The sequence below is a fragment of the Lutra lutra genome, chromosome 8 (assembly GCF_902655055.1).
Source record: "Lutra lutra chromosome 8, mLutLut1.2, whole genome shotgun sequence".
NCBI lineage: Eukaryota > Metazoa > Chordata > Mammalia > Carnivora > Mustelidae > Lutra > Lutra lutra.
Genome location: NC_062285.1, coordinates 132,601,458 through 132,627,553, shown reverse-complemented (window position 1 = coordinate 132,627,553; position 26,096 = coordinate 132,601,458). Strand labels below are relative to the sequence as shown.

Below are 26,096 nucleotides of genomic sequence, written 5' to 3'. Positions count from 1 at the left end.
CCAGGACCCTGGGATCATGACCCGAGCCGAAGGCAGAGGCTTAAACCACCCAGGTGCCCCTGGAGCAAGCCCTTTAGAGAGGATTATGTAGAGGACGCCTTCGTGGCTCAGTGGGGGGGGGGGGGGGTCCCTGCTCAGCGGGAAGCCTGCTTCTCCCTCTCCCATTCCCCCTGCTTATGTTCCCTTTCTCACTGTGTTTCTGTCAAATAAATAAATAAAATCTTGAAGGAAGGAAGGCAGGCAGGCAGGCAGGAAGGGAGGGGAGAGAAAGAAAGAGAGAGGAAAGAGGAAAGGATTTTGTTAAAATGAGGTTGTTGGGAGAGACCCTGATCTAGTATTTTGCTGTCCTTCTAAGGAGGGATCTGGACACACACAGAACAATGATGGTGTGAAGATCCTGGAAGAGAGGCCTCGGGGGAAACCATCCAGAACTGGGAGGACAGGAAGGTCTGCTGCTGAAGCCCCGCCAAGTACTTGGCTATGGCAGTCCAAGCAGGGGACACCCCCTCCCCAACCCAAAGGGCCCATGGCAGCCTCATCCAAACTGGCCTGTTGCTGAATTCTGGTAGGTTACGTTACTACTCCCAGCCAACTCCAACATCCCGCTAAAACAGCTCTAAAGATTCCGAAAATGGTGGTGATGGTGGTGGGGGGGGATCATAAATTGCCTCTTGTGAAGAATTGGGTTTCCAAATACCTTTGCCCACCGACGCTCTGTGCCAGGGTATTGTAAATGCCCAGTCGAGGTAGCTGGTCCCCTGGTCCTGGGGCCCGCCACACCCCCCACACGAGCCTGCTTTCCTAACACAACAGAAACAGGCACCCAGAGCTCCGAGCCCACTCTGAAATGCTGACACTTAGCGTTTCAGCATGAGCACTCACTTGGAACACTATGTACCCAGCACTGGCCCGTGTGCTTTATAAACATTAACCCATGTCCCCACCTCACATCCCTCCTGATGAGATGGGCCCTGGGATGCCCATTTTCCAGGGGAGGAAATGAAGCCACAAAGGTGGAGGGAGCAGCCCTGGGGCCTGAGCTGGAGAGTGGCCGGCTGGGACCTGAACCCAGGCCATCTGGCTCGGAGGGGATGCTCCTAACTACTGTGTTTGCCTGCCTCATATTCCAAGTGAAAAGAGCTTATTTTTGAACTACACATTCCCCAAAGCTGTATTTGAAATCATCATGACCTACCCTTTGGCCTTAACATACTGCTGGGAAACAAACGTCTACTCAGCTCAAGACTCGAAGCTTCCATTGACCTCAGTTGTTGTCAAATTAATCTACAACTTTTATATTCATGCTCAAATATATATGAAAAATAGTTGTTATGACACCCCAACGTGTAAAAACTTCCTCTTTAATGAGCTGACATTTGGAATGCTTGTCCTCTGCATCTTTTAAACTCAGGGTTTTTTGTGGTTTTGTTTCTTACACACAAGAGAATGGGGTCTGGGCAGCTACCTGCAAGCGCTTCTCAGAGATAACCCGCTTCAAGTGTGGGCCATCTGTTTCCAATGAGTAAAAACCCAGACTGGCATCAGCCTCACAACACCTTCCTTTATAATACTGGCTTTTTAAACACATCCGGGGCGCCTGGGTGGCTCAGTGGGTTAAAGCCTCTGCCTTCAGGCTCGGGTCATGATCCCAGGGTCCTGGGATCAAGCCCCACATCGTATCCGGCTCTCTGCTCAGCAGGGAGCCTGCTTCCTCCTCTCTCTCTGCCTGCCTACTTGTGATCTGTATCAAATAAATAAAATCTTAAAAAATAATAATAATTAATAAATAAATAAATACACCGGTTCCATAAGACTTCTGATCTAGGGGCACAAAGGATCAGGCCTGGTGAAGGCGGCCTCCAGTTCCCTCGGGTCTGCCCCCTCCTGTTGGAGCCCCCCGCCCACTGTGGATAGGAACCCAATCCCACATGCTTGAAGACAACAAAAACGTGTTAAATGTCCAAACCAACAGGCAGAAACAAGCCCATCTTATCTCCCCTCATGGAGATGGAGGGGACAGGGGAGCCCCCTTAGCAGGGACAGGAAATTCAAGGGCCACAGAAGCCAGGGGTGGGGTGGGGGGCAGGGGCGCCTGGAGAGGCCTGGAGTTACCTGGGCAGGAAAGGTGAACGGCAAGAAGGCAGAGGGAGACAAGCTCAGCCTCCCTAGAGCAGCTGTACCAGGGGCTGAAGGGGCTGATGGGGCATCTGCCACCTCCACTAAGCCTTGGGCCCTCCTGGGGGGGTTGGGGAGGACTACTGGCACCCCCTTTCCACGGATGAGAAAAGGGAAGCCAGACGGAGATGAAGGCGCCTGTCCCAGAGGACCGTGTCCACACAGCAGTGTGTGGTGGGCTTGGGGTGGGGGGGGGCTCTCCTGTGACAGCCAAGCGAGTGCCCACCCGGGCCTACCAATAGTGCTGGCCACCCGGGGGACAGGGACTGGGCCACGGCAGTCTTCCTGCTGGCCCAACACCTCCTCCCAGGCCAGACCCGCGTCCACCCAGCAGCCCGCTCAGCCAGAGCACAGCGCCTGCCTGGTGAGGGTGTCATGCAAGAGGCACAGTGGCCTGGGGGTTCACAGCACAAGCGGGTTTGAATCCGGACCCTGCCCTCCACTCATGGTGACACGTGCCTCTCCGAGCCTCAGTTTCCCCATCTGTAAAACGGAGGTGACCGCAAGACCCCCACACCTGCAACTGCTGGAGGGTTAAGTGCCACCCAGCTGACAAATGTGGGAGGACAGAGCCACCATTTTGCAGTCTCCACAGACGGGGCACGAACCATCACAGGTGAGACCCCAGGAGAACACACTCCCGGGACAAAAATCCCTCTCCACTGCCCAGAGACAAAGCGCCTGCTGGGGGGTTAAAGCTTCCTCTCCCCCCAGCACCCCTGAACAGAAGAACAGAAGGCCCGGCTCTGCAGCGGACACTGCCACCGCCCGCGTCTGCACCTGCGGGACATGAAAAGGGCAGAGGGCCCGGAAGTGCTCGCAGCGCTCTCAGGAAGACAGCGACCAAGAGCTGCTCGAAAGTTCTCCAAATTACCAAAGAAGAAAGGGCTTTGAGCATATAAGTGCATCAGAGGAAAACGGATTTAGCTCCTCTCATGTCTCCATTTCCTGGAACCGGGGAGTCGGAAAGAGCCTGAAGCAGCTGGAAATCGCCACGCACACACTCTTGTGACAACAGTGACCACACGCCTGCATCTGGGTTTCAGGCTTGCGTTTGGAAGATCACACAGCCGACGCTGAGGTCACGGCTGGCTTCATTTTTACGTGGTGGTTATTTATAAATACTTCATCTGCTCATAATTAGAATAGAATTTTTAATACATTTGAATACTCTTGTTTTGCTTGAGGTTCTGTATTTCTAAATGTACCTTAAATATCAAGTATCTCATTTCACTGACTTTAATTTTATGAATTCTACCCTCATATTGGTGTATCCTATTAGACAAAATAGGGGCACCTGGGTGGCTCAGTCAGTTAAGCCTCTGCCTTTGGGTTAGGTCACGGTCCCGAGGTCCTGGGATCAACCCCATGTTGGCCTCCCTGCTCAGCGGGGAGCCTGCTTCTCCCTCTTGCTCTGACCCTCCCCCACTGAGCTCTCATTCTCTCAAATGAATAAATAAAATTTTAAAAAAATGAAATAGATCAGAGAAAGAAAAATATCACATGATCTCACATATGGAATTTTTTAAAAAAGAAAGAAAAAGAAAAACCCTTCAAGAGACACAGACAACACATGGATGGCTGCCAGAAGTGGGGTGGGCAGTGGACAAAATGGGAGAAGGGGGTCAAAGGGGCACACTTGCTATAGAATATGTCAGCTGTGGGGACGTAATGCCCCTTGTGGTGAGTATGGTTCATGATACCGTACTAAATACTAGAAAGCTACTAAGAGAAATTTAAAAGTTCCCATCACAAGAGGAAAAAAAAAAAACCTGTGGTGACAGATGTTAACAAGACCCAAGGGAAAAAAAAAAAAGGCAAAACAAATGAAGGCATATCCTCAGGCCCAGAGAAGCCTAGTGCCAGAACCAAAGCCACACAGCTGTGGGTAGCCCACCAGGAGCAAACCAACCAGTCCACAGAATCCCGGAACCTTCACTCTGAGCGACTTTGCTCTAAGGCCTGGGGGGGAGCACAGGTCCCCAAATCCCAAACGCCACAAGAGTCTCACCACACAGCCCCGTCCTTCCCGGGCACTCTGCCGCCACTCACCCTGAACATAGCCCTGCAAAGCAGGGTCGTCGTCCCTTTACAGAAGGGGAAACTGAGGGTGAACCAGCCAGCCTGAGGTGAATGCATGCCCCCGCCCCCACCCTGCCCGGCAGATGCGGCACAGCCGAGGCCGCCAACCGTCCCCGATATCCGGGGCATTTCCATGCAGGCCTGGCCTGGTCCGCGGGCATCGTCACTACTGCCAGGTGTGAGAAACGGGCCACAGCGGCCCCACGGACCAGCTCGAGAGAACGCAGTCACCTAGCCCAGGAGCCCAAGCAGCTGATGTGGCTGGGAAACCCCGTTGGGGCCGGCCGCAAGGCTGGTCCTGCCCTCACACCCACTCTGCAGGTACGGCACGACGGGGGCGGCCACAGGCTCCCCGGTGCAGAGCCCACAGTGTACACACATACCACGGCTTTATTATTTCCACAATCTTCCAAAGCACCTGTCCTGGCCCTGCCCCAGAAGCAGACGCCCAGAGGCAGGAAGGCAGTAAGACAGCCGGGTAGGGGGGGCTGCACCCCCGAGGGGGAGAGCGCAGGACAGTCCAGGTCGGGGGCAGGGAGAGAGAGGACAGCACCGCTGGGGAAGGGGTGCTGCTGGGGGTGTGTTGAGGGGCAGCGCTCGGGGCTGGTAGGGGACGCGCAGGAGGCCCGGGGGCGTCCACGGGGCAGCGAGGGCTCACTTGAGGCGGTAGAGGACCTTGCGCTGCAGGCGATGCTGGATCTCGCCGCGCCGCAGCATGAGCTGCAGGACCTTGTGGATGGCGTGCTCCGGGTATTTCTGTGGACACAAGGCCAGATGCAGGAGCGAGCCTCCCCAGGGGACCCCCGAACACCCCACCAGCTCACCCGCTGGGCCTTCCTACCCTCCCTGCTCCCAGAGAACATTCTGGCTTAGAAGAGGCCTTCACATCCATCTCCGTGGCTCCTAAGAAGAGCTCACACATCCTCAGCCCCCACAGTATGCCAGGCACTGCTGTGTACATGAACTCCCATCCTTTCCCGTGTGGCTGATACAGAGATGACTCCCGTGTTACGGGGAGAAGCTGAAGCCCAGAGAGGCAAAGTCACTCGCTCAAAGTCACACAGCAAGTGGCAGAGCTGGGACTTCATCAGAGTCCACCTGACTCCAGAACCCAAGCTCCTGACGCCCTGAACTTCTCTAAGCCTCAGTCTGCGGGCCTACAGAATGGGCGCGGTCCCACCTACTGCATGAAACTAAAGATTGCAGCAAGATGACGTCCGTGAAGAGGAGCGAAAACCAGAAACTGGTGGGCTGTTCCTGTGGTTTTTGAGACCACAAGTTCTCCATAGCATCTAGAAAGCCCCAGTCCTCTCTCTGTGGTCAAGAGCACTGTCCTCCAGGAGCAGGACAGCTCACCCTCCTGGCTCTGCCCCCGCCCCGTGCCCATAAGAGCCAGGCAGTGGGGGGCACCTGGGTGGCTCAGTGGGTTAAGCCTCTGCCTTCAGCTCAGGTCATGATCCCAAGGTCCTGGGTTCGAGCCCCGCATCGGGCTCTGCTCAGCAGGGAGCCTGCCTCTGCCTCTCTCTGCCTGCCTCTCTGCCTACTTGTGATCTGTCAAATAAATAAATAAAATCTTTTAAATAAATAAATAAAGTCACTTCAACAATTAAAAAAAAAAAAAAAAAGCCAGGCAGTGGGGGAAGGGATCGATGGGAAGGGCTGGGAGAGCCTGGTTGTGGACACCAGCACCCTGTCCCCTCCCCTAATGGGACAGAAAACTGCGCGCTCCCCAGACTGAAGCAGTCCCTAGAGGACAAATGACAGGGACAGGCCCAGGACAAGGACAAGGACAGCCACACCATCCCCAACTCAGGCCTGTGTGTTGAGCCGCAGGACACGGCTGCCGGTTAAGTGGGAAGCAGGCACCAGGAGCGAGCAGGAGACACCCCACCCCCCAACCCCAGCCCAGCCTCCAGGCCCCCTGGCAGGCCCACCTGCTTGGTGAAGTCCTGGATGATGCTGTGCTCCGACACCTGGGAGCCAATGGCAAAGCGGCGCTTAAGCTGCTTCTCGACTCGGCTCAGCATCTCCTGGTCCTCCTGGCTGGTAAAGCCCTCCACCCCTGTGGACAGAGGAACAGGTGGGAACGGGGTGCCAGGGATCTGTCAGCCCATGGTGGGACGGACGCCTGGAGAGACAAGGCCCCTGAGCCAAGAGAGATGGCTCAGAAGAAAACTTCAACAAGAAGAAGAAGAAACACCTCGAAGCAGGGAACAGCATGTGGGGGACTGCGCAGGCCCGAGCAGACAGCTCAGCAGAGCCCTGAAGCCAGGGCACGAGGCACACCTGTGCAGAGGGACGCTCCAGGCAGAGGGAACGGCAGGCGCAAAGCATGGAGGTAGAAACCCAACTCCATTCGAAACCCACCCAGGGGCTGGCAACGTGGCCAGACTAGGGACCAGGGGTCAGCTCCGACCCCTAGGCCACAGCATGGGTTTGGGTTTGATTCTGGGGGAGCAGCCAGTGGAGGGCTCTGCAGAGAGATAGGATCTGACTTTGTGAGAACACGGGTCACATGTGGACCCCTCTGGCTGGTCAGGCAGCAGGGACAAAGCTGAAGCCACTGGTGACACGGGATCGGAGGGGGGGAGGAGACTGACCCAGAGGCCACATCTGCACGGTGCCCTAAGGAGCCCAGGCAAGCGGGAGGCTCCTGACTTCCACCTGCTGCTGTAGGGCGAGTCTCTCCTGCTGACCAAGACCTACAGATGCCTTGGGTTTCAGCTAAGAAGAGGGCTGGGCATGGTCAGTGAAGCCACGTAGACGGACTTCAAGGCTCCAGGTTGAAAGGGGTCTGTCTGCAAGGCAAACTCCTACACAGCCTACAAGGCCCAACTAAAATTCCACTGTCCCAAATCACACCTGACCTCTGTGCATCAGCATCCCAGAGGACTCTCCGTTACCAAATGTCTCAAGAGAAAGAAATCCCCTCCAGGGCAGAGACTGGCTTCACCAACACGAGGTTGGGGGTGATCAGGTCCCTCCCACCACCCAAGGTACCAGCCACACTGGCCCTCGAACCTTCCAAGCCTGCGGTCTCCTTGGAGGCATGGCACCGAGCCCTCCTCTCTCTACCCAGAGCGTTCTCTACACCGCCCCCCGCCACAGAACCTAATGTCCTCATTTCACACCACTGCCTCTTGACCACCCCTCTGATGGGGAGGCATCCTGTCCTCCAACACACCTGGCCTGCCAGAAGCCCCACCCCCACCTCTGCCTGAACCTGATCTATCTGCCTTTGTTGTCTCTCCCCCCATTCAGAATGAGAGGCCCACAAGGCAGACACTTGGAGATGTGTTTCCTCTTACACCCCAACACCTAGAATGGTATCTGGCAAATACCACACCCGGCACACAGTCAGTGCTCCAGAAAAATCTGTTGGAAGGCTGAGCCTGAGGCAGGCAGTGGGACTAACAGCAGTTTGACCCACACTGGCCTGCGGGTCAAGAGATCCACATTCTAGCTAAACAAATGGCACCACGAACAGGCCTCTGAGTGTCCATCTCATTTCGAAGTGCCCTGCTGGCTTCTGGAAGGCAGCTGGAAGTCAAAGGAGGGAAAGAGCTTTGGAAGCGCTCGAAGTGCTTGTGAGCTCACAAGCAAGAGTGCTAGTGTTCTCAGACAATGACAAAAATCACAGTCCGTAATAATTAACAGGGTCAAGTTGATTGTGTTCAAGGGTGTAGAAGAGAAACTGTGCTTCTCTTCTGGGAGGAAATGGCTGTGGGGAGAAAAGGGAGGCAGGGGGGTGGGTGGTTCTGACCGCCAAGAGGAAGCTCAGAGGTGCTGGGCTACCACACAGAAGCAACAAACGCTCCAGGCCTCCGCCCCGGGAACCCCAGCCTGTGCCCCCGAGCCTGCTCACCTGACAGCGTGCCGGACAAGGCAGCGTCCAGCGTGGACACCTGGAAGAGCCGCAGAGCCTCCTCCACATCGGCCTCCGTGGCGAAGGGCTGCAGCTTCATCTTGCTGAGGGCCTCCGCGATGCGCACGATGGCCTCCAGCTGCCTGTGCGGAAGCAACGGGGCGGCCTCAGTTCACTCCCTGCCCCGACCCGCGCCACATCAGGGAGGTGCCTGCCCAGGATAGGGAGGCCATGGGGGAGAGTGCCTGTGGTCCCCACGACCCATCTTCCCTTCCTCCTCAGTAATGGAACCAATTCTGACTCTAGCACATGGCACCCAGCTAAAAGACATTTCCCAGCCTCTCCTACATCTAGATGCGTCTAGGTGACTAAGGTGTACCCAAGAAGTTCCAAGGTCAAAGTTTTGTGGCAATTTCAGCAAATGTCCCGAAAAGATAGGCCCTTCTTCTCCTTCCCTGCCTGTCACCTGGAATACAGAGGTTAGGGCTGCAGTTCCAGCAGTCACCTTGGACTAGGAGAACAAGCCTGAGTTGCCAATGACCCTGAGAAGCCATCACATCAGTCCTGGACCACCTACCCTCAAACATTCCCTGCTTACTCAACTCTATTTGGGGTTTCCACCACATACAGCCAGATTCACTTCTAACTCATCAGCGCTGGAGGCAGGATGCAGCCCACCAGGTAGGTCCCAGCCCCCAATCACTATAGTCTGTGTAAACTCACAAGAATAAGAAGTGAAGAATTATGACAACTGAGGTCCAGACAAGAAAAGCAATTTCCCTGCAGTCACACAATGGGCCAGAGTCTAGGACCCAGGGCTCATAACTTCCATGACTGGACACTTGCCCTCATCCTCAGGCTTCCCTGCAATGAGGGAAGCCAGACAAAATTCACAAAACAGGGTTTCAGGTTTTCTCAGCCATAAAACAAGCCAAGAAATACATGTAGTCAGGGAGGCCACTGTTTATACTCCCCAAAGTCTCCCCAACCCACAGCCCATCTTATGGGCCTGCACTGGAGTTAGCAAGGGGCCCCGGCCCCAGGCTTGCTGGGCACATCCTGCTTTGTAACCTGGGGCCCGTCCAGCCCAGCTGGGTCCGGGCCACGTGCGCCCGCTCACCGCACGGTGATGGGGATGTTGGAGCGGCGGTCGAGGTCCCTCTCGTGCTGACGGGCTCCACTCCGCATCATGATGTACCGGTTCTTCAGCTTCTCTGCGGCCTCTGCCGACAGCCGGGGGCCACACTTCCTGCAGGATGTGGGGAGCTGCTGTCACGAGGCCAGGAAGCACTCAGGGGGCACCCACCGTGTCCCCCAACCACATGACAGTCACTCGTTCAGGGGAATGCTTAGATCACCTAATCCCACCCTCATCCTGAGGATGGGAAGACCAAGGCCAGAAAGAGGGAACGACTCTCCAAGGCCACCCAGGACCTGGCATCAAGGTGGGGCAAGACACACCTGGGGCCAAGCCCCTGATGACGGGGCCATGAGGACCTCAGAGCCTAGAGGAGCACCCAGGACTGCTACGTGCTGCACCGCTCAGCACTCCCAAGGAGAGGGTGAGTTCAGGACCCACCTAACTACAGCGCCTCACTTCCCACTGGAGGGGCCCTGGAAGAGTCCCCCGCCCTCAGGTTTTACCTCCAACAAGAGCCAACTGAGGGCACTTACAGGTGCTCAGCACCGTAGTTACCAGCCCAGCCTTTGGAGCCGGGTCCCTGGGTTCAAATCCTGGCTCTGCTACTGCCCACTCAGGACCCTGGATGAGTCACTTAACCTTTCTTTTCCCCACTTCTCTGCCTCAGGCCCACCTGCGGAACGGGTAACTACAGCACCTCCAAGGCTCCGGGACAGGGCAAAAGCTCATTTACACAGGAAACGCTCAGAGGAACGCCTAGCACAGAACGGGGACTACGTGCACAATCACTGTTACAATCTGTGAGAGAAGCCAGACCAGAAGTCGCAGCCACCATTTCCTGAATGTTTCTCGGGGCAGGGCTCTGCCGAGCTCTCAACCTCTGTGCAATCCTCACAAAAACCTAGGCCTGTGCCAGTCCAGGAATGCAAGGCTCAGAGGTCCCCTGACTTGCCCTAGGTCACACGGTGGGAGTGGACGTTACCCAGAGCCCACGTCCACAACGTCCACACTGCACTGCCTCCCTGCACGGGACAGTCCTGGGGGCCTGGCCTGCAAGACCTTCTAGTTCCTACATCCCCATTTTAGCCATGGGGAAACTGAGGCCAAGAACCACAGAGTGACCTATGCAAGGTTGAAAGGAGCAGAGCTAAAACCGTAAGAAGAGCCTCATCTCAGGCCCCCTGTGTGAGAAGCAGGCCTGGGCTTCAGGCTTCAGGGTTCTCTCCCGCAGGAGAGCCGGGCCACGCCAGGACTCACGTTCGACAGTAGGCAATGAACTTCTTCAGCTTGGCCAGGTCAACCTCCCCCTCCACGGCCTGGGTCTGGGTCAGTGCACTCACGTGCAGAGTGATGACGTGTTTGGCCAGCATCTGGTGGAGCCAAGGGGACACTGGGTCAGCCCACAGGCCCTCCCGAGCATGGTCCCCACACAGAAGTTGCACAGGCAGGGAGGGAGGAGAGGCAGGGCCAGAACTCCTGGAAAGGAGGAGCCCCCCCCCCCCCGCCCTCCTCGTGAGCCGTGAACTGGTTCAACAAAATCCCGCACCTGCCAAGGCCGTAGCTGCCCCCGTGAAGACAGCGGCCGCCTGAGAACAAGCCTCCGGCAAGGGAGGCAGAGCAGAGGGGCAGAAAGAGAGCTCTGCTGACACCAGCCCCTGGATCTGGGTGGGCCTCGCACCTCTAGACCTGCCCATTACACAAGCCGTTCCGTTCCTTCCAGAAACATCCCAACCAGAGCTGGGGTTCTAACCCTTGCAAAGGCCAACTCGCTGTGTCACATACAACGGGCTAAGCCCAGTGAGAGAATCATTTCCCCAACTGCACAGCCCAGGCAGGAGGCAGGACTCCAGACCCCTAGACCAGCCTTTTGTGCAAGCCGCAGATACCGCACCCCCCGCCCCAGCCGCCCACTAACAGGCAAGACTCTTGCCAGGAAGGACTTTAAGCCATGCCCCTTGTTTGCCCTCCCCCAGAGCTGTGGACCTGGCTCCCGCAGCCCCAGCTGGTTCTGGACGTACCACATCCCTCTCCTCATTGTGCTCGTCCTTGACAATGAAGATCATGTCAAAGCGGGACAAGATGGTGGGCATAAAGTCGATGTTGTCCTCCCCCTTCGTCTCATCCCAGCGACCGAACACCGAGTTGGCGGCGGCCAGGACGGAGCAGCGGGAGTTGAGGGTGGTGGTGATCCCAGCCTGAGAGGGGGTTGGGGAGCAGACAAGAGAGATGAGAACCCGGGCACACATCTCTCCTGCACGTACATGCACACAGGGCGGTGGCTGCAGCCAGCAGACACCAGGGCAAACAGACGAACGAGCCCCAGCCCGGGGTGCTCAGGGCAGCCCCGGGCAGCACCCTCCAGCGTGGCTGGGCCAGGCGGGATGGCAGCCACGCACCTTGGCTATAGAGATGGTCTGCTGCTCCATGGCCTCGTGGATCGCCACTCGGTCGTCTTCCCGCATCTGTGTGGGGCAGAGACGTCTGTGAGGCCCAGGTGAGAGGGCAGGGGAGCAGGGCAGCAGGAAAACTACAGCAGCGACCAGCCCTAAGTCCCGACTCTACATCTGGTCCACGGCAAGAACCAGGCGGCCTCTCACCCTGGTGACAATGAGCCATGTGGGCTTGGCTCTCCTCTCCCCTCTCCAGATGCGGAAACTGAGGCTCAGAGGTGCAACTACTTCCCTCTAGTGACAGGCCCAGGACCGAATACCAGTCTCCAAATCAGAGGTGTTTTCTGTGGTCCCAGCCCAGGAGGCCAGGCCTCCAGCCCCACAACCCCAAGAGCCACCCACCTTTCGGCCCCCACCTCGCCATCAGACCCACCTTGTCAAACTCATCAATACAGACGACCCCACCGTCGGCCAGGACCATGGCTCCGCCTTCCATGATGAAGTTCCGCGACGAGGGGTCCCTCATCACCGAGGCTGTTAGGCCAGCCGCGCTGCTGCCTTTCCCAGAGGTGTACACCTAGGGCAGGGGGGACATCAGGACATGACCCAGCTCCAGCTCCTTGCCCTAACCCTGGTGAGTCAAGAGGCCAGACTGATGTGGCTCCCCCAAGGTCACACATCCAAGCTGCCTATGGAGCTGGGAATAGAACCCGTGTACCTCCCTTTGGGTGGGAAGGCGGCCCAGGGCACCAGCCTGGCCTGGAGGCTCTCCCCGGGGCAGGGGGGTAGGGGGCATCCATGTCCATGGTCATCTGAGCCCCATCACGGCCCCGTGAAGCAGCACTCATGGGACCAGCTCACAGAGGAGCAGACTGTGGCCCCGGGCAGAGGCATGCCACACTCCTGGGGGGCCTGAGGCCTGGGCTGTGAACTCTTGCCTCCAAGAGGAAGGTTGCCCCTCCCTAGTCCCCTGTCGTCTTTGTACAGAGCCGGGTGCCACAACCTTGCCACCGTGGCAAGTCCATTGTGAGGCGGGCTTTGAGTGCAAAACACACACGCTTCCAGGGTCAGTACTTAATGAAAGAGAAGGTAAAGTACAGTGTGGTGTTTTCTATATTAAGCTACAGGGTAAGACAGTAACACTTTAGATAAAATATTAAAATTAATTTCATCCGCTCCCTTTAGTTTTTCACCAGGGCTGCTGAGAAACCAGAAACCACCCCACAGCCCAGAGAGTAGCGCCCATGTGTCTCTAGCACGTGACTGCAGCACACCGGGCATGTCTGACCCCCAGACCATATTCCCCCACACAGCCTCTCCTGCCAGGTCATCTTCACCCCACTCTGAGCCTCCAGACCCACAGATCACTGCACAGAGGACCCCACCTACCACACACTTGGGGTCAAATCCCTGCACTTGCACGTACTCACTGTGGGACCCTGGGCAAGACTGAGCTTTTCTGTACCCCAGTTTCCTCCTTTATTAAAAAGGGTCACAGCACCCACTGCACAGCGAGCACAGCATTAGGTCAGTAAGTCTACGCAGTGGGCTGCAAACAGTGCCTGGCCCCTGATCGTCGCATGATGACCAACATCACAATTTAGCAGGTGGATGAACGGAGTCTCAGGGAGAAGACGGAGGAACGCACTCAAGGTCCGCAAGCTAGCCACTGGTCAGGCTGAGACCCAAGCCCACGCTGCCTCTGAGGCCGCAGTCCACCCGCTGCCCCAAACTGCCCCACGCCCGCTGGTCCCCTTCCTCCTCTCAGTGCCATCCTGACCCACAGCCAAGAGGAATGCGGAAAAGGCCCTGGTGAGCCGGCCCACCGAGGACGGCCCAGGGACCAGGTAGCCTGGGCCACAGCCTGTCTTCCTAAGGGGCGGCGGAGCAGAGCGGCATGTCCCAGGCACTCACCCCAATGGGAGAGCACTTCTCCACGAACTTCAGCAGCTGCGACTTGGCCGTCCCCGGGTCCCCGAGCATCAGCAGGTTAATGTCTCCTCGGCGGGTGAGTCCGTCGGGGAGCCTGGGGGAGGACAGGCAGGTGGGCCAGGCTAGGACTCAGTCTGGGCACAGGGCAGGCTGGCAGTAGGCCCCACAACCTGTAAGCCTCGGGGAGGCAGGGGCTCTGGGCTGGGACCCTCATTCACAGCCGTGCCCCCTAGCCTCACCGGTGGTTAACAATGGAGAGAACTTGCCTCCAGGCCAAGGATGGTCAAGGGTAGGGCACTCAGGGCCCGGCCACACATGATAAGGGTCTGATCAAACCGCCCTGGTGGCTGGAAAGGAAAGGGCGGGGGTGGGGGTGGGGGTGGGAGGGTGGGGGGCTGGGCAGCACGGGCGACAGGCACCAGGCAGGCAGGATCCTGGCCCCACTGATGGGGCCTCTTGGGAAGTCCCTTTCACTCTCCAGGCCTCCACTGCCTCACCTCCAAAGCGGGCTTGATCAGAGCTTCCTCTGAGGGTGACTGCAGCCAGTGAGAACTGGCTGGGTGTTGGACACATGAAAGCGCTTGCAAGAGGGCCCCAGTAAGTGGTAACTGCTGGTAACATTATCTTCCCTGGCTCTACTACTTCCTAGTTTTAAGAGCACATGAGCTGTCCTGCAAGGGCTAGGTTCTCATCTGCCCTGTTAAATGGAACTTGGGTCTAGAGAGGTGGTGTCTCTTGTCCAAGGCCACACAGGAAAAAGTGGCAGAGATTTAATCTCTGGTCTCCCGTCTCCAAGCTCAGAGCTCTCCCCACTGCACCTGCTGGACCCCCTCCTTCCCCTGCCCAGCCTACCCCTACTTTGGGGTTAAGGAGATCCCTCTGGGTAGGAGAGCATGGATTAGCCATTAAGTGACAGCAAGCCTGGGAGCTGGGGAAGGAGCCTGGAAGTACCAGGCAAGGCTGAGGATCCCGGGAAAATGAGAACATTCAAGTCCTGACTGTCAGCAGCTATCCCCCTATGGCCAAGTCACTCTCCCCTCCCCAGATCTGGCGGGACTGAGCCCCTACCTCTTTCGGGAACCCCCAAACAGCAGGCAGGCGATGGCCTTCTTCATGTCTGTGCCCCCAAAGATGGATGGAGCAATGCTCTTGGAGATGACTTCATAGACATTGGGGAGGGCGGCCAGACGCCGGAACTCCTCCTCTTCCTGGGGGGTCACAGCCCCAGCAAAGCTGCGGCCTGCATGGGCCAGGGAAGGAGGGTGCATGAGTGCTGTGTGAGACAGACCCTGGCCAGCTGGTCAGGGGCCCCCACAGGGCAGGGCCTCAGTGCCCAGATGGCATAAGCCTGGGGAGACAGAGCCCAGGTCTCCCTGCCAGGAGTGGGCCTGTGCTCGTGGTCCAGTGAGAGAGGGAAAGGGGGATGTGAGGAACTAGATCGTAGAGACACTCGGGGACCACTGGGAAGAGAGGGGGGGACGGGGAGGCCAGGAGGCCTGACCAAAACCTTGGACAGAGACAGCAGGGGCTCGGCCCAGGACACAGCACAGCCAGAGCCCCAAAGCCCAAACTTACCGGAGCCATCTGTGTCCACCTGGATGCCCAAGACACGGACGTAGGCGCTCCGGATGCCCACGCCCACCCTGTCACGGCCCTTGTTGGAGGTCAGGCCAAACTTCTTGATAGAGTAGATGCCCATGATGGTGACCCTGTTCCCAGGGACGACCTTGTCACACAGGTACCTAGGGAGACAGGGAGGAGAGAGAAACAAAGATGAGAGCCTGGTGGGAACCTTCTCACCCACCGTCACCCTCACGCTCCACCTTAGCACTGATACTCCAGATCTCTCCATCCCTCAGGTCCCCCTGCTCCAAGCGCGCATCGCTCAGCTGCCTGCGGGATGGTGCTGAGCACCCCTGGTCGTGGAGTTGGCCCGACCCTTCCCTGCCTACAAGGGCTCTTTTGTTTTGCCAGCTACGGCCCTAGGGAGGCTCGGTGCAAGCTCACCGCAGCCTTCAGAAGCCCCATCCCCCACCTGCTGCCAGACTCGCCACGGGGGTCCTCTTGGCCACCTCAGGGGAAGGGGTGTCCAAGGGGTACCCAAGGGTGTCCTTGTACTCCTTAGGCCCTCCGGCCTCTCTGCAAGGTCCTCCCCCCATTTCTGCCTCTTAAGGGCTCCACGAGCTCGGGGACATCCTACCTCTGGACATCCACGTTCTCTTTGCAAAACTAAGACAATGAAATAAGGAGTCTCCAAGTCGCTCCAGTGAAAACCAGTGTAGCACAGAGGGGACACTGGGGCATGCACGTGTCTGCACTCTGCCACTTAGAAGCTGTGTGACCTCAAAGAAGTCACTGCACCTCTCTGAGATTAGAGAAGTAGCGGGGCAGTGATAACATGATCGGACCTGCTCAAGTCTCATGGGATCATGGGAGGAAACAGACCCAAACGTGCTTTATGTGCCAGAGTCACACCCCACAAAGGAGCATCACTGTCACACTCACTGCCCCAAGAGGATTCTTTTTTTTTTTTTTAAAGATTTTATTTATTTATTTGACAGACAGAAATCACAAGTAGGCAGAGAGGCAAATAGAGAGGGGAAAGCAGGCTCCCTACTGGGCAGAGAGCCCGATGCGGGGCTCAATCCCAGGACCCTGAGATCATGACCCGAGCCGTAGGCAGAGGCTTTAACCCACTGAGCCACCCAGGCGCCCACCCTAAGAGGATTCTATGGCACCCCTACCCATGCACTTTTTTTTTCCTCTTCTGTTTTTTAGAGAGAGAAGAGAGTACCTTAAGCAGGCTCCACACCCAGTGTGGAGCCCGACAGGGGGCTTGATCTCACAACCCTGAGATCATGACCTGAGCTGAAATCAGGAGTCGGTCACTTAACTGAGCCTCCCAGGTGCCCCTTCCCATACGTCCCCCTCTTAAGCCTGAGTTAGACTACTTGCAGAATAACCTAACAAACACCAAACACATAATTCCTATTAAGGCCTTGTATGAAACATGTACATTTTCCAATTACCATCTCCGGCAACCTATCTAGAGATTAAAGACGGTCATGAAGCCCATTTTACTTCTAAGGAAAGCAAGCCTTCGCCAGCGCACGTTAACTTGCTCCAGTCGGATCCCTACAAGTTTCCACCGTCACTGACAAAGTTAACAAAACCTAGGGATTCACTCCTCGGAAAAACATGCAGCATAGAACATCTGGATGCACGGCATCGGGCAGCTCCCACAGCTTGAGGGTCTGGATGCACATCCAGGTGCAGAACCGTGGTCACATTTCCAAGCCTTCCTCCCAGGTGGCTGCAAGAGGACCGGACTCTAGCTGGGCACCTCTCCTCCTTCCCAACCACTCCGCAAAATCCAAGGAGGAATGTCATCAGAAGGCGTGGGCGGGCCAGGGGCGCCCGGGGAGTTCTGGAACTGCAGAGCGGGGGGCTTCGTGCCCTTGCAGATTCCAGGACCAGCGAGGGAGCAGAAACGTATGGGAAGCACTGGCGTGTTCCAGCGAACAAGTGTTCCACAACAAGCCATCCTCTCCTCCCACCATGCCTCGGCCGGGGCCACTGGCTCCCACAGACACCCAGCCCCACCCCACCTCCCACCCTGCCATGCGCCGCACGCCCTGCTTCACCTGTCGCAGTAGAGCCGCACGTGTCTGGGCATCTCGCCGTGAGGCACGGCATCGGGTAGCTCCTGCAGCTTGAGGGTCTGGAAATCCACACACTTGCACTTGTCAGGCATGATGAAATACGGGTCCAGTGGACACTTGGGGCGCCCGGCCTGCTCCCTGTACAGACAGGAGAAAGGGTCACCAGAGCTCTCCGGAGAACCCAAAGCCCAGGGAGTCCATCCCAGGAGCTGGGGACAAGATGTGGCCAGGAGCAAGTTGAGGCTCTCTGCGATAAGCCGGACAAAGCCCTTAAAAGGAGAGCAGCTCTGTGGGGGACCACGAACTAGATCAGGAAGGGGGAGGTCTGCTCCAGCCGGGGCTCCTCCCTTAACTTATGGGACACGGCCAAGTCACACTCTCAACCCCCATGAGGGTCTCAGTGTCCCCACAGGTAGAGAGGCTGAATCACCAACGACCTTACAAAACCCCCACTCAAATCCCAGGATCTCTTGGTGAGGGCCTGGGCACCTAGAGACCATTCTCAGGGTCCAAGCCTCTTTTTATCTCCATGTTAGCAAGTCATGGTTCAATTACCATAGTAGCGTTCCAGCAAAGCACCCACTACGTGCGAGACACCATTCTACGGGCCAGGGAGACAGCAGGGAACCAAAGTCCCTGATCTTACTTACAGAGCTCATGTTCTTGTCAAGGGAGACTGAAAAAGCCAGCTGGTAAATGGCTGCATGACAGAATGACAGCAGTGCCCCATGCTGTCGGGTAGGTGGGGAAGAGTGACCGGCTATGTGTGTACCGAGTGTAAGATGGAGGACCTGGGATGAACTTCTGGAAGGTGACGTAAGAGAAAGCTGATGGAACTGAGAACAAGGACTGCAGAGGTCAGAAGGAGAATGTTCGGGGCAGAGGAAATAGCACATTCAAAGGCCCTGTGCCAGCAATGTGCTCAACGATCCCAGGAACAGAGGGAAGCTGGGCCTAAAGAGAGGGAGGAGGACCGTGAAGGGCCGTGCAGGCCCGGGCAGTGTCTGACTTTGGGTGACATGAAAATGATTAGGTCACCTGCAGGGCAAAGTGTCACTAGCTGTGATGTGGAGAACAGACTGGGGGACGAGGGTGGGCTTGGGAGATCACAGCTCCAGGTGAGACAGGAGAACATGAAGCAAGAACATGAAGCCATACCGGGTGGTGAGAAAGAGTGTGATGCTCTACATGCAAGCTCAGGAGCAGAGCCACAATGACTTCTCTGCTGTCTAGACGGAAATAGGAGGAAACACCCTAGAGACCTAGAGACCAAGGACTTGGGCCTGAGCACCTGAAAAATCAGTGCTTCCATCTGGGGTGCAGGAGAGGGGCAGCAGAAGGGCAGATCTGGGCGTGGGGTGCCCGCCACCTACACAGGGGCATCTGGCCAGCAGCCGGATCTGACCCTGGAGAGTTCAGGGGAGACACACATGTGAGTGTCCTCTGCACGTGGACTGTATTTAAAGTCCAAGGCCACACAGGGAGCGAGTGGAGAAAAAGAGCAGTACGGTGAAGCCCTGGGGCACTGCCACATTTAGGTCAGAAAGCTGAAGGGGACCAGCAGAGGCCAAGGAGCAGCCTGAGAGAAGGGGCGGGCCCTTCAGGTCAAGGTGAAGATCGCTTCCTGCAAGGGGCCAGAGAGCAAACGCTGGGCTGTAGGGGCGGAGGCCATCTGCTCTCCCTCTGCAGTGCACACACAGTCGGTGGCAATTGTCCATGCGTGAGTGTGCCCTGTTCCTGGGCCAGCTGCCCCAGCAAGCCAGTGTGCCTTAGAAGACTCCAGTAGACTCATTCCCCTGCACTGCTTTTCCCTCCCAAGCTTGGGTTCCCCCACAAAGGGTGTCTGGGCAGCCTGGGTGGGCACGCAGAGGACACCATCCCTGAGCCCCTGTGTGTGGGGCTGCGCCACTCCCATGAGGCAGGCCCTGAGCTGCAGGCCAGCACTCCCCCTGCCCATCTTGCCCCCACCAGCCACCCCATCCCCCCTGACCAGGCCTGGCAAAGCCCACTCACGTGTTGCACTTCCTAGGCAAGGCATAGCCCTCCAGGCCGGGGCGCAAGGCGATGTTGCTGAGCGTGTTGCGGCAGCTCCGGCACTGGATGGAGATGCGGGTGGCCTTGGCGCGGACCCCAGATGCCGAGATGATGATACCAGGGATCTTCACCAGGTGCGACATCATGTCCGACTGCAACAGAGCCACCGACAGCGTGGTTGGTTCAAGGGAGACAGGGACAGTGGGGATTATGGTAAAAATCTCTTTTTCTGGGGGCACCCAGTCAGCTCAGTAGAACATGTGACTCTTGATCTCAGGATCTCGAGTTCAAGCCCCACAGTGGGCATGGAGCCTACTTAAATAAAGAAAAAAGACACACATTTCTAGAAAATCTCCTCTTCTAATGCATGCTAAAGTATTTAGGGGCAAAGTGGCACTTCTGTAATTTATGTAAAGTTTAGCAAGGGCCCCAGGGAAGTTCAGTCAGTTAAGCATCTGACTTCAGCTCAGGTCATGATCTTGGAGTCCTGGGATCGAGCCCCATGTCAGGCTCCGCAATCAATAGGAAGAGTCTGCTTCTCCCCCTCACTCTGCCCCTTCCCCCTTTCATGGGCATGTGCTCGCTCTCTCTCTCAAAAATAATTTAAAAAATTAAAACACAGTGCTTTACCAAAAGAAAAAAAAAAAGAGAGAGAGAAAGAAAGGGAGGGAAGGAGGAAGAAAAGAAGGAAGGAAGAAAGAGAAATAGCAAATAAGGCAAAAGGTTAACAACTAAACCCAGCTAAGGATACGTAAGAGTCATTAGACTATGTAAGACAAAAAAATAAATAAATAAGTTCCTTTCCTCACTTTCTTCCCGTTCCCAGTGGCTCCTCTAGGACAGGCAGGGTATGGGTTCATGCTGGCACCCCCTCCACAGCCTGGGACATGGAGGGCAGAGAAGGAAGGAGGCTGGCCCCCTCTGCGGTACGTGAGGGCCCGCAGGCCCGCCGCCATGACTTGTGGACACTGAATGCTGGAGCCACCATGGAGCGTGTTTTTTTGTTGTTTTTTTAGAGCACAAGCTACAAAGCTGCAGGTGTCCTGGCACCAGAATCCCAAGCTGGAAAGGACAGCGGTTGCCTCAGCCCCTCCAAGCCATCCTGACAAATGATCCTTCTAGAGAGGGCTCTTCCCCAATCACGCGGAACCCATCAGCTGAAACAGGCCATTCACTGTGTCCTCCAACGAGTCTGAGGGTAGGAAGCGTGTCCCTGGGGGACGCTGAGGCTTGGCTCCCTAATCAAACAGGTGCCCCCACAAAACAGACCCAATGCCACGTCCACAGAGGGGCAAACGCGTGACACTGAGCTGGATTCCAAACATCGTCACAGAGTCCCTCCCTGGTGCTAGGAAGAGAAAAAGCTAACAAGCTCCAGAGCCTACCAGCCCGCTTCTGGAACAGACCTGCCATCGTGCGAGCCAAAGTTAGCTTGACAGGGGCTCCAAAAGAGCTGCAGGATGTGGGGACATAAGCAAAGACCAGAGTATGGCCCTCTGGGTGCGATGCGTGACGTGGAGGCGCCATTAGCTAAATGGGTGACACCCGGGCCCCACTGCAGAGTGCGCCGAGCATCGGCACACACGTCACTTCCCTAGATTCTGACAACAGCCCTATGACCACCACTAGCGTCCTGACCATCGTCACTTCCCACTCACATCTCTCGTGCTTTTTTATCAGTTCTTTACAGGAGAGCCAGAGGGACTGTTTGCAAGTGGAATTGGCCCTTTCTGCTTAAACATCTGCTGCTTTCCTACTGTGACTCCTACAGAATCCAAGTTCCTTCTCATGGCTGGAAAGGCCCTGGCCCTCTGGCCTCTTCCCTCCTTCCCCCTTCCTTCCCCCAACCCTCATGCTCACTGAGGTCCAGCCACGCAGGCTTCATCTTATTCCATGAAGCATGCCATTATCCCCACCTCAGTGCCTTTGCACCTGCTTTCTCCTTGAGCCTGGAATGCTCTTCCCTTGGGCTGTTATGCAGCTGATGATGCATCTCTCAGACTCATTCCAACATCACTTCATCGGAGGCCTATTCTCACCACCACCCACCTCCCTCGGCCACTGTCATGTGTACCTCGTTCTCTTTTCTTCATGACTATACACGGCTCCTGAAGCCATCTCAACCTCCCTTACCTGGTTCTCCCACCATAATCTCCATGAAAAGCAAGTCCCATCTGTTATAGTGAGGGTCTAGCCCTGCTCCTGGAGCGAAGCAGCCTTTGGTATTTGTCAATTAAAACAAATAAACACCCTGGGTACCCCTGGGTGGCTCAGCCGGTTGGACAAATGACTTGGTTTCAGCTCAGGCTCAGGTCATGATCAAGCCCCACTCCGAGCTCCGTGCTGAGTGGGGAGTCTAGTCTGCTTGTCTCCCTCCCTTGTTCCTCCCACACTCACGCTACCTTGCACTCACTCTTGAATAAATAAATAAAATCTTTAAGAAAACAAACACCTGGATGACAGACTGGCTTTGCCAACCCCTCCTGCTTCCTATCACTCTTCAGTTGCATTGGCTGTCCTTCAACATGGCCTTGAATGTACCATGCCCAACTCGCCACTCAGGCTTTGCATGGGCTATACTCGGCCTCCCTGGAATGCTCTTCGCACTGTCTGCCCCCTCAGGTGGTTCTCCACCAAGAAAGCCTTCTCTGTCTTTCCCAGAGGGCTACCCCCCTGACTTCTTCCACTGCACTTCCGATCAACTAAAACCATCATGGGTGATATTCACTGGTTTACTCAAGGTCTGCCCCACCCACACACCTCCTGGAGGGATATAAAGTTCACAAGAAAAGGAACTTGGTGTTTAGTTCAACATTATTTTTCCATGGCCAAACTCAATGCCTTGCCCACGAAAGGAGCTCACTTGTTCAATGGGTTAATTATACCAAGGAAGAAACGGGCTCAGAGAGGTCAAGCGAGCTGCTCAGGGTCACACAGCTCACACTCTGGTCTGCCTGTGTCCGAAGCTCCTAAACACCATGCAGCAGCCACTGTCACCCTCCGACCGGTCTCTAAGTGGACCCACCTTGAGACTACGAATGCTGGATGGGCTCGCATCCGACTTGAGCATGACCTGAATGTCCTGGAGCACCTCCTCGCCTGCGGGCCGGGGCCGGGTCACCTCATCAGCCACCTCCTTGGCAGCTTCCTCTAGCTAGAGAAGAGGAAGGTGACAACTGTTGGTCACCAGAGCGGGACCAGCCCTGGGGGACTCAGGGATGGGGTCCCACTCACCAGCTGCAAGTGCTCGGCCGGCTGCTTGTACAAGTAGTCTGCCAGGTCCTCGTCGAAGCTGGCCAGGTCCTCCATCTCCACTTCGACCCAGTACTCCCCCAGATTGTAATGGCGCTTGAGCTCATCCCTGGCATGGGCAGGTGACAGGATGGGGGTGGGGTGCAGAGCAGAGGAAATCAACACGGGCTGAGGTACACCTGCACCCTACATCTGCCCACACCACCACCAACCGCCACCCCCATCCGCTCCTCTTTCCTCTTCCCAAACACCCATGGAGGTCCACGCGGCTCTATGCTGTAACCCTGCAGAGGCACCCTACTGCCCAGAGGGGTGTCCTCCAAAAACAGCCCCATGGAAACAGTCCACGAGATGCTGAGAGAGATCTCCACACTAAAGACAGGGCTGTGTGCACAGGTCGGTTTGGGAAACTCGGTTCTTTCCCTGCAGGACCCTTTGGAGCTTTTTACTTTCCCTCAGAGACTAACAGAGCTCAGACTTGGGAGAACACAGATAGCAGTGACCGTGTCTGTCTTATCAACCACCAGATGGGACTTTGTTTACAGAGCATCCCATGGGACTACTGTCCCCAAACACACTTAGGGACCCCGGACCTATGCTATGCAGAGCCCTCTCCGCAGCCTCATCTCAGACCTTATCCCTTTCGACCTTATGGCCCAGAGCCACAAGAAACGGCCAGCCTGAACCGGAAAGCGCCCTACTCTAATAGCCCACCCATTCCTCTCCGCCCATACACTCAACTGCTCCTATCGGCAATGCCCTCCACACCCGAAACTCTTTTCTCAGCCGAGGGTCATCTTGGGCTCCTCTGGAAGCCTCCCTCACTCCCCTTTTACATTCCTCCTTTGAGGCAACAGTCACCTTGTAATTCATCTCTTGACCTCCATGCCTTGCCCCCACTGACCTATGAGCTTCTGAAGAACAAGCAGCAGGGAGTCTTTTCATCTTCCTATCTCAATGCCTAGCACAGTGCCTGGCACACACATGGTCAAGATCAGCGGGCACATGAATAAATGGGAGGTAGAACCACTGGCATCCGCTTACTGATGACACAGAGAGTCCGTTACTTGGAAGTCAATCAGCTAATCACTGGCCATGCCCAAGCCACAGAGACCCACAAATTCACCTTCTCTGCATTTTAAGGAGCTAGGGATAGAGGCTGGGCCTACCAGGATTTGGCGTGATGCCACGGGTTAGACAATGACTAAGAGCAGGTTCGGCGGGTAGCCGGCACCTGAACAGTGCCTGGCGGATGACGGGGCTGATCAGCAGAAGCAGCAAGATTGGAACGAACGCCTAAGTGAAATAAATCCGGAGGGCTAGGGCGCCGGGGTGGCTCAGTGGGTTAAAGCCTCTGCTTTCGGCTCGGGTCCTGGTCCCAGGGTCCTGGGATCGGCCCCACATTGGGCTCTCTGCTCGGCAGGGAGACTGCTTCCCTCTCTCTCTGCCTGCCTCTCTGCCTACTTGTGATCTCTGGCTGTCAAACAAATAAAATCTTTAAAAAAAAAAAAAAATCCAGACGACCACCTTCACCTTTTGCATACACGGAGAACTGGAGTCTAGGGGGCATCACAAACGCAGACCACAGGAAAACAACAAGAAGGCAACAGCCAGTCCCGGATAAAGAACCAAAGGCCCCCAAGAAGTTCCAGGTGGTTGTAAGGGGCCCACTCAACAGATGCTCACTCAAAAGTTAACTTCGGGTATAAACTGGACAAAACCCAAATGTCACACGGGTGCGGCTGGGACCCGGAGCCTCCCACCTGGGACAGGCCCCATCACCTCTCTGGGCCCGTGGCCCCATCCCTGGTCTAGGACAGCGGAAGGCTCTGGGTGCAGACGCGTGTTCGCACTGGGTCCGTGCGCTCCACGCCGGCGGTCTGCACGCCCACCCTCCGGCCCGCCCCAGTCCGCACCTGTATTTGAAGGTGAAGCCGGTGCGGTCGGTGCCCACTCGGTACTGCCGCAGAAACTCCTTGAAACGCCTCTGCAGCTGCGACTTGCGGGCCTGCCCTTCGTCGGCCGCGGTGTCCCCCGCGAAGCTGTCGCTGTAGAAGATGCCGGGGTCGTCGAAGCCCGACATGACTGCGCCTGGCGCGGGCACAAACAGCTGAAGTAGGCCGGGGACAGCGGCGCGCGGCCCGGGCTCAGGTGCCCGGAGGCTCGGCTCCGAACGCGGGGCTCGGGGTCCCCGGCCCTGCCACAACAGACCCTGCCCACCCTGCCGCGCCCTCAAGTGCGGACGCCAGCACACTCCCAGCCCACCACCCCCTCGCAGACCCGCCGGCCTCACCTCCCACTTACCGCACTCCCGGAACCGGGTATAGAAGAACCTCCACTCTCTACTGCCAGTTTCGCGGGAAAAACCAGACGCCGCGTTCGGCCCGCGAGCACCGCCTTCCAGGCCGGCCGCCGGAGCGGATTGGCTGCGGGGCGCATGACGTCACGTCCCTGGCCTCCTTCCGGGCTCCATTTTGCAGGCCGGACAATTTGGCGCGAAACTTCTGACCCGGCAGGGAGCGGCGGCTCCGCGCGGGGCGGATGCAAAGATGGCGGAGGGGCGGCCTTCCCTCTTGGGCAGCGAGCGCTTGCGAGGGCTTGTCCTCGAGCCTTTTTACAAGTATTCCGAGAAAATGACCGCCTGCAGAGCCGGGCCCTGGAAGACCTGGGTCTGAACCTGGGGTTCAGAAGCCGTCGCTCCCGGCGGAAGCCCGCTGCCCCCTGCGCCGAGCCCACCGTGTCACACACCCTCCGACCGCTGGGGATGGGTCAGAAATAAGTCCCCACGGGCCCGAAACTGGCCCCTCCTTGGGACTCCAGGATGTTTCCTTAGACCCAAAAAGTGATACCTCTTTTCGTTGTTCAAGACTTCTCATTACTTGAAAGTGCTTAAAATTTGCGAAAATTCACGACCAGATACCCAACCCGGCTGGAAAAACGGGAAGATTTGGCAAAACTTGGCGTTCTCCAGCAGCAACGAGAGCTGCGTAATCTCTTCCCTTTTTCCTTCCCACCCTCCAGGAGGAACAACTGGAAATAACTCTTTATTCTCTTTGCCACAGTCACGGAAACATACTCATGCAGAGTATGTAATTGTGTATTTTTACAGTGTATTTTTAAAAAATGAATCTGACACTTAATTTTCTCAGTAATACCTTATGGAGTTTCCCCTGAGGACAGAACAGATATAACTCGTTCTATTATTATTTTTATTTTTTTGTGCTCTCTACGCCCAACTTGGGATTCGAACTCAGGATCCGGAAATTAAGAGTTGCATGCGTCTGGGACCGAGCCATCCAGGCTCGGAACTCAGTCCTATCTAACAGCTGCAGATTCTCCCTAGTGGGAATAGAATACAGACTATTTCGCCATTTTCCTACTAGTACAATCAAGTTGGTTTGCTCTCTGCCTCTCCCCTCCCTCCTTTCCTTTCATTATCACTACAGAGAATGAACGAGGGCGTCCCTTTCGCGGAAAGCTGGAAAGCAGGCCTAGGGTGGGAAGAGCTACAGCCATCTGCATGCCTGCTCTTGGCAAACGTCTTATCAACTGTGGCCCCTGGG

At 56.5% G+C, this 26,096-nt stretch overlaps 1 protein-coding gene across 3 annotated transcripts; it reads right to left on the bottom strand.

The window, feature by feature from the left end:
* Nucleotides 1-4,627: 4,627 nt before the first annotated feature.
* MCM5 (minichromosome maintenance complex component 5) lies at nucleotides 4,628-24,925 on the bottom strand. Of its 3 annotated transcripts, none has more exons than XM_047742273.1 (17): nucleotides 24,833-24,925; nucleotides 24,450-24,639; nucleotides 22,516-22,642; nucleotides 22,307-22,435; nucleotides 19,261-19,433; nucleotides 17,230-17,385; nucleotides 15,161-15,327; nucleotides 14,654-14,825; nucleotides 13,568-13,679; nucleotides 12,087-12,230; nucleotides 11,660-11,725; nucleotides 11,282-11,458; nucleotides 10,521-10,633; nucleotides 9,243-9,371; nucleotides 8,123-8,265; nucleotides 6,192-6,319; nucleotides 4,628-5,013 (listed from the first exon to the last, which is right to left on the bottom strand). In XM_047742273.1, the coding sequence occupies exons 2-17, from the start codon at nucleotides 24,614-24,616 to the stop codon at nucleotides 4,912-4,914; spliced, it is 2,205 nt and encodes a 734-aa protein (XP_047598229.1). In that variant the 5' UTR covers nucleotides 24,617-24,639; nucleotides 24,833-24,925; the 3' UTR covers nucleotides 4,628-4,911. The 3 variants fall into 3 exon arrangements, with proteins under 3 accessions (XP_047598229.1, XP_047598230.1, XP_047598231.1); XM_047742274.1 differs by having other exon boundaries at nucleotides 24,450-24,624; nucleotides 24,827-24,916; XM_047742275.1 differs by having other exon boundaries at nucleotides 24,450-24,624; nucleotides 24,838-24,910.
* Nucleotides 24,926-26,096: the final 1,171 nt, after the last annotated feature.

Coding starts and splice junctions, on each gene's coding strand:
- MCM5 (XM_047742273.1), bottom strand. CDS start 24,616: ATGTCGGGCTTCGACGACCCCGGCATCTTCTACAGCGACAGCTTCGCG. Junction 22,643..24,449: donor GGCTTCACCTTCAAATACAG/GTGCGGACTGGG, acceptor TGCCCATGCCAG/GGATGAGCTCAAGCGCCATT. Junction 13,680..14,653: donor TTTGGGGGTTCCCGAAAGAG/GTAGGGGCTCAG, acceptor GTCCTCCCCCAG/GCTCCCCGACGGACTCACCC.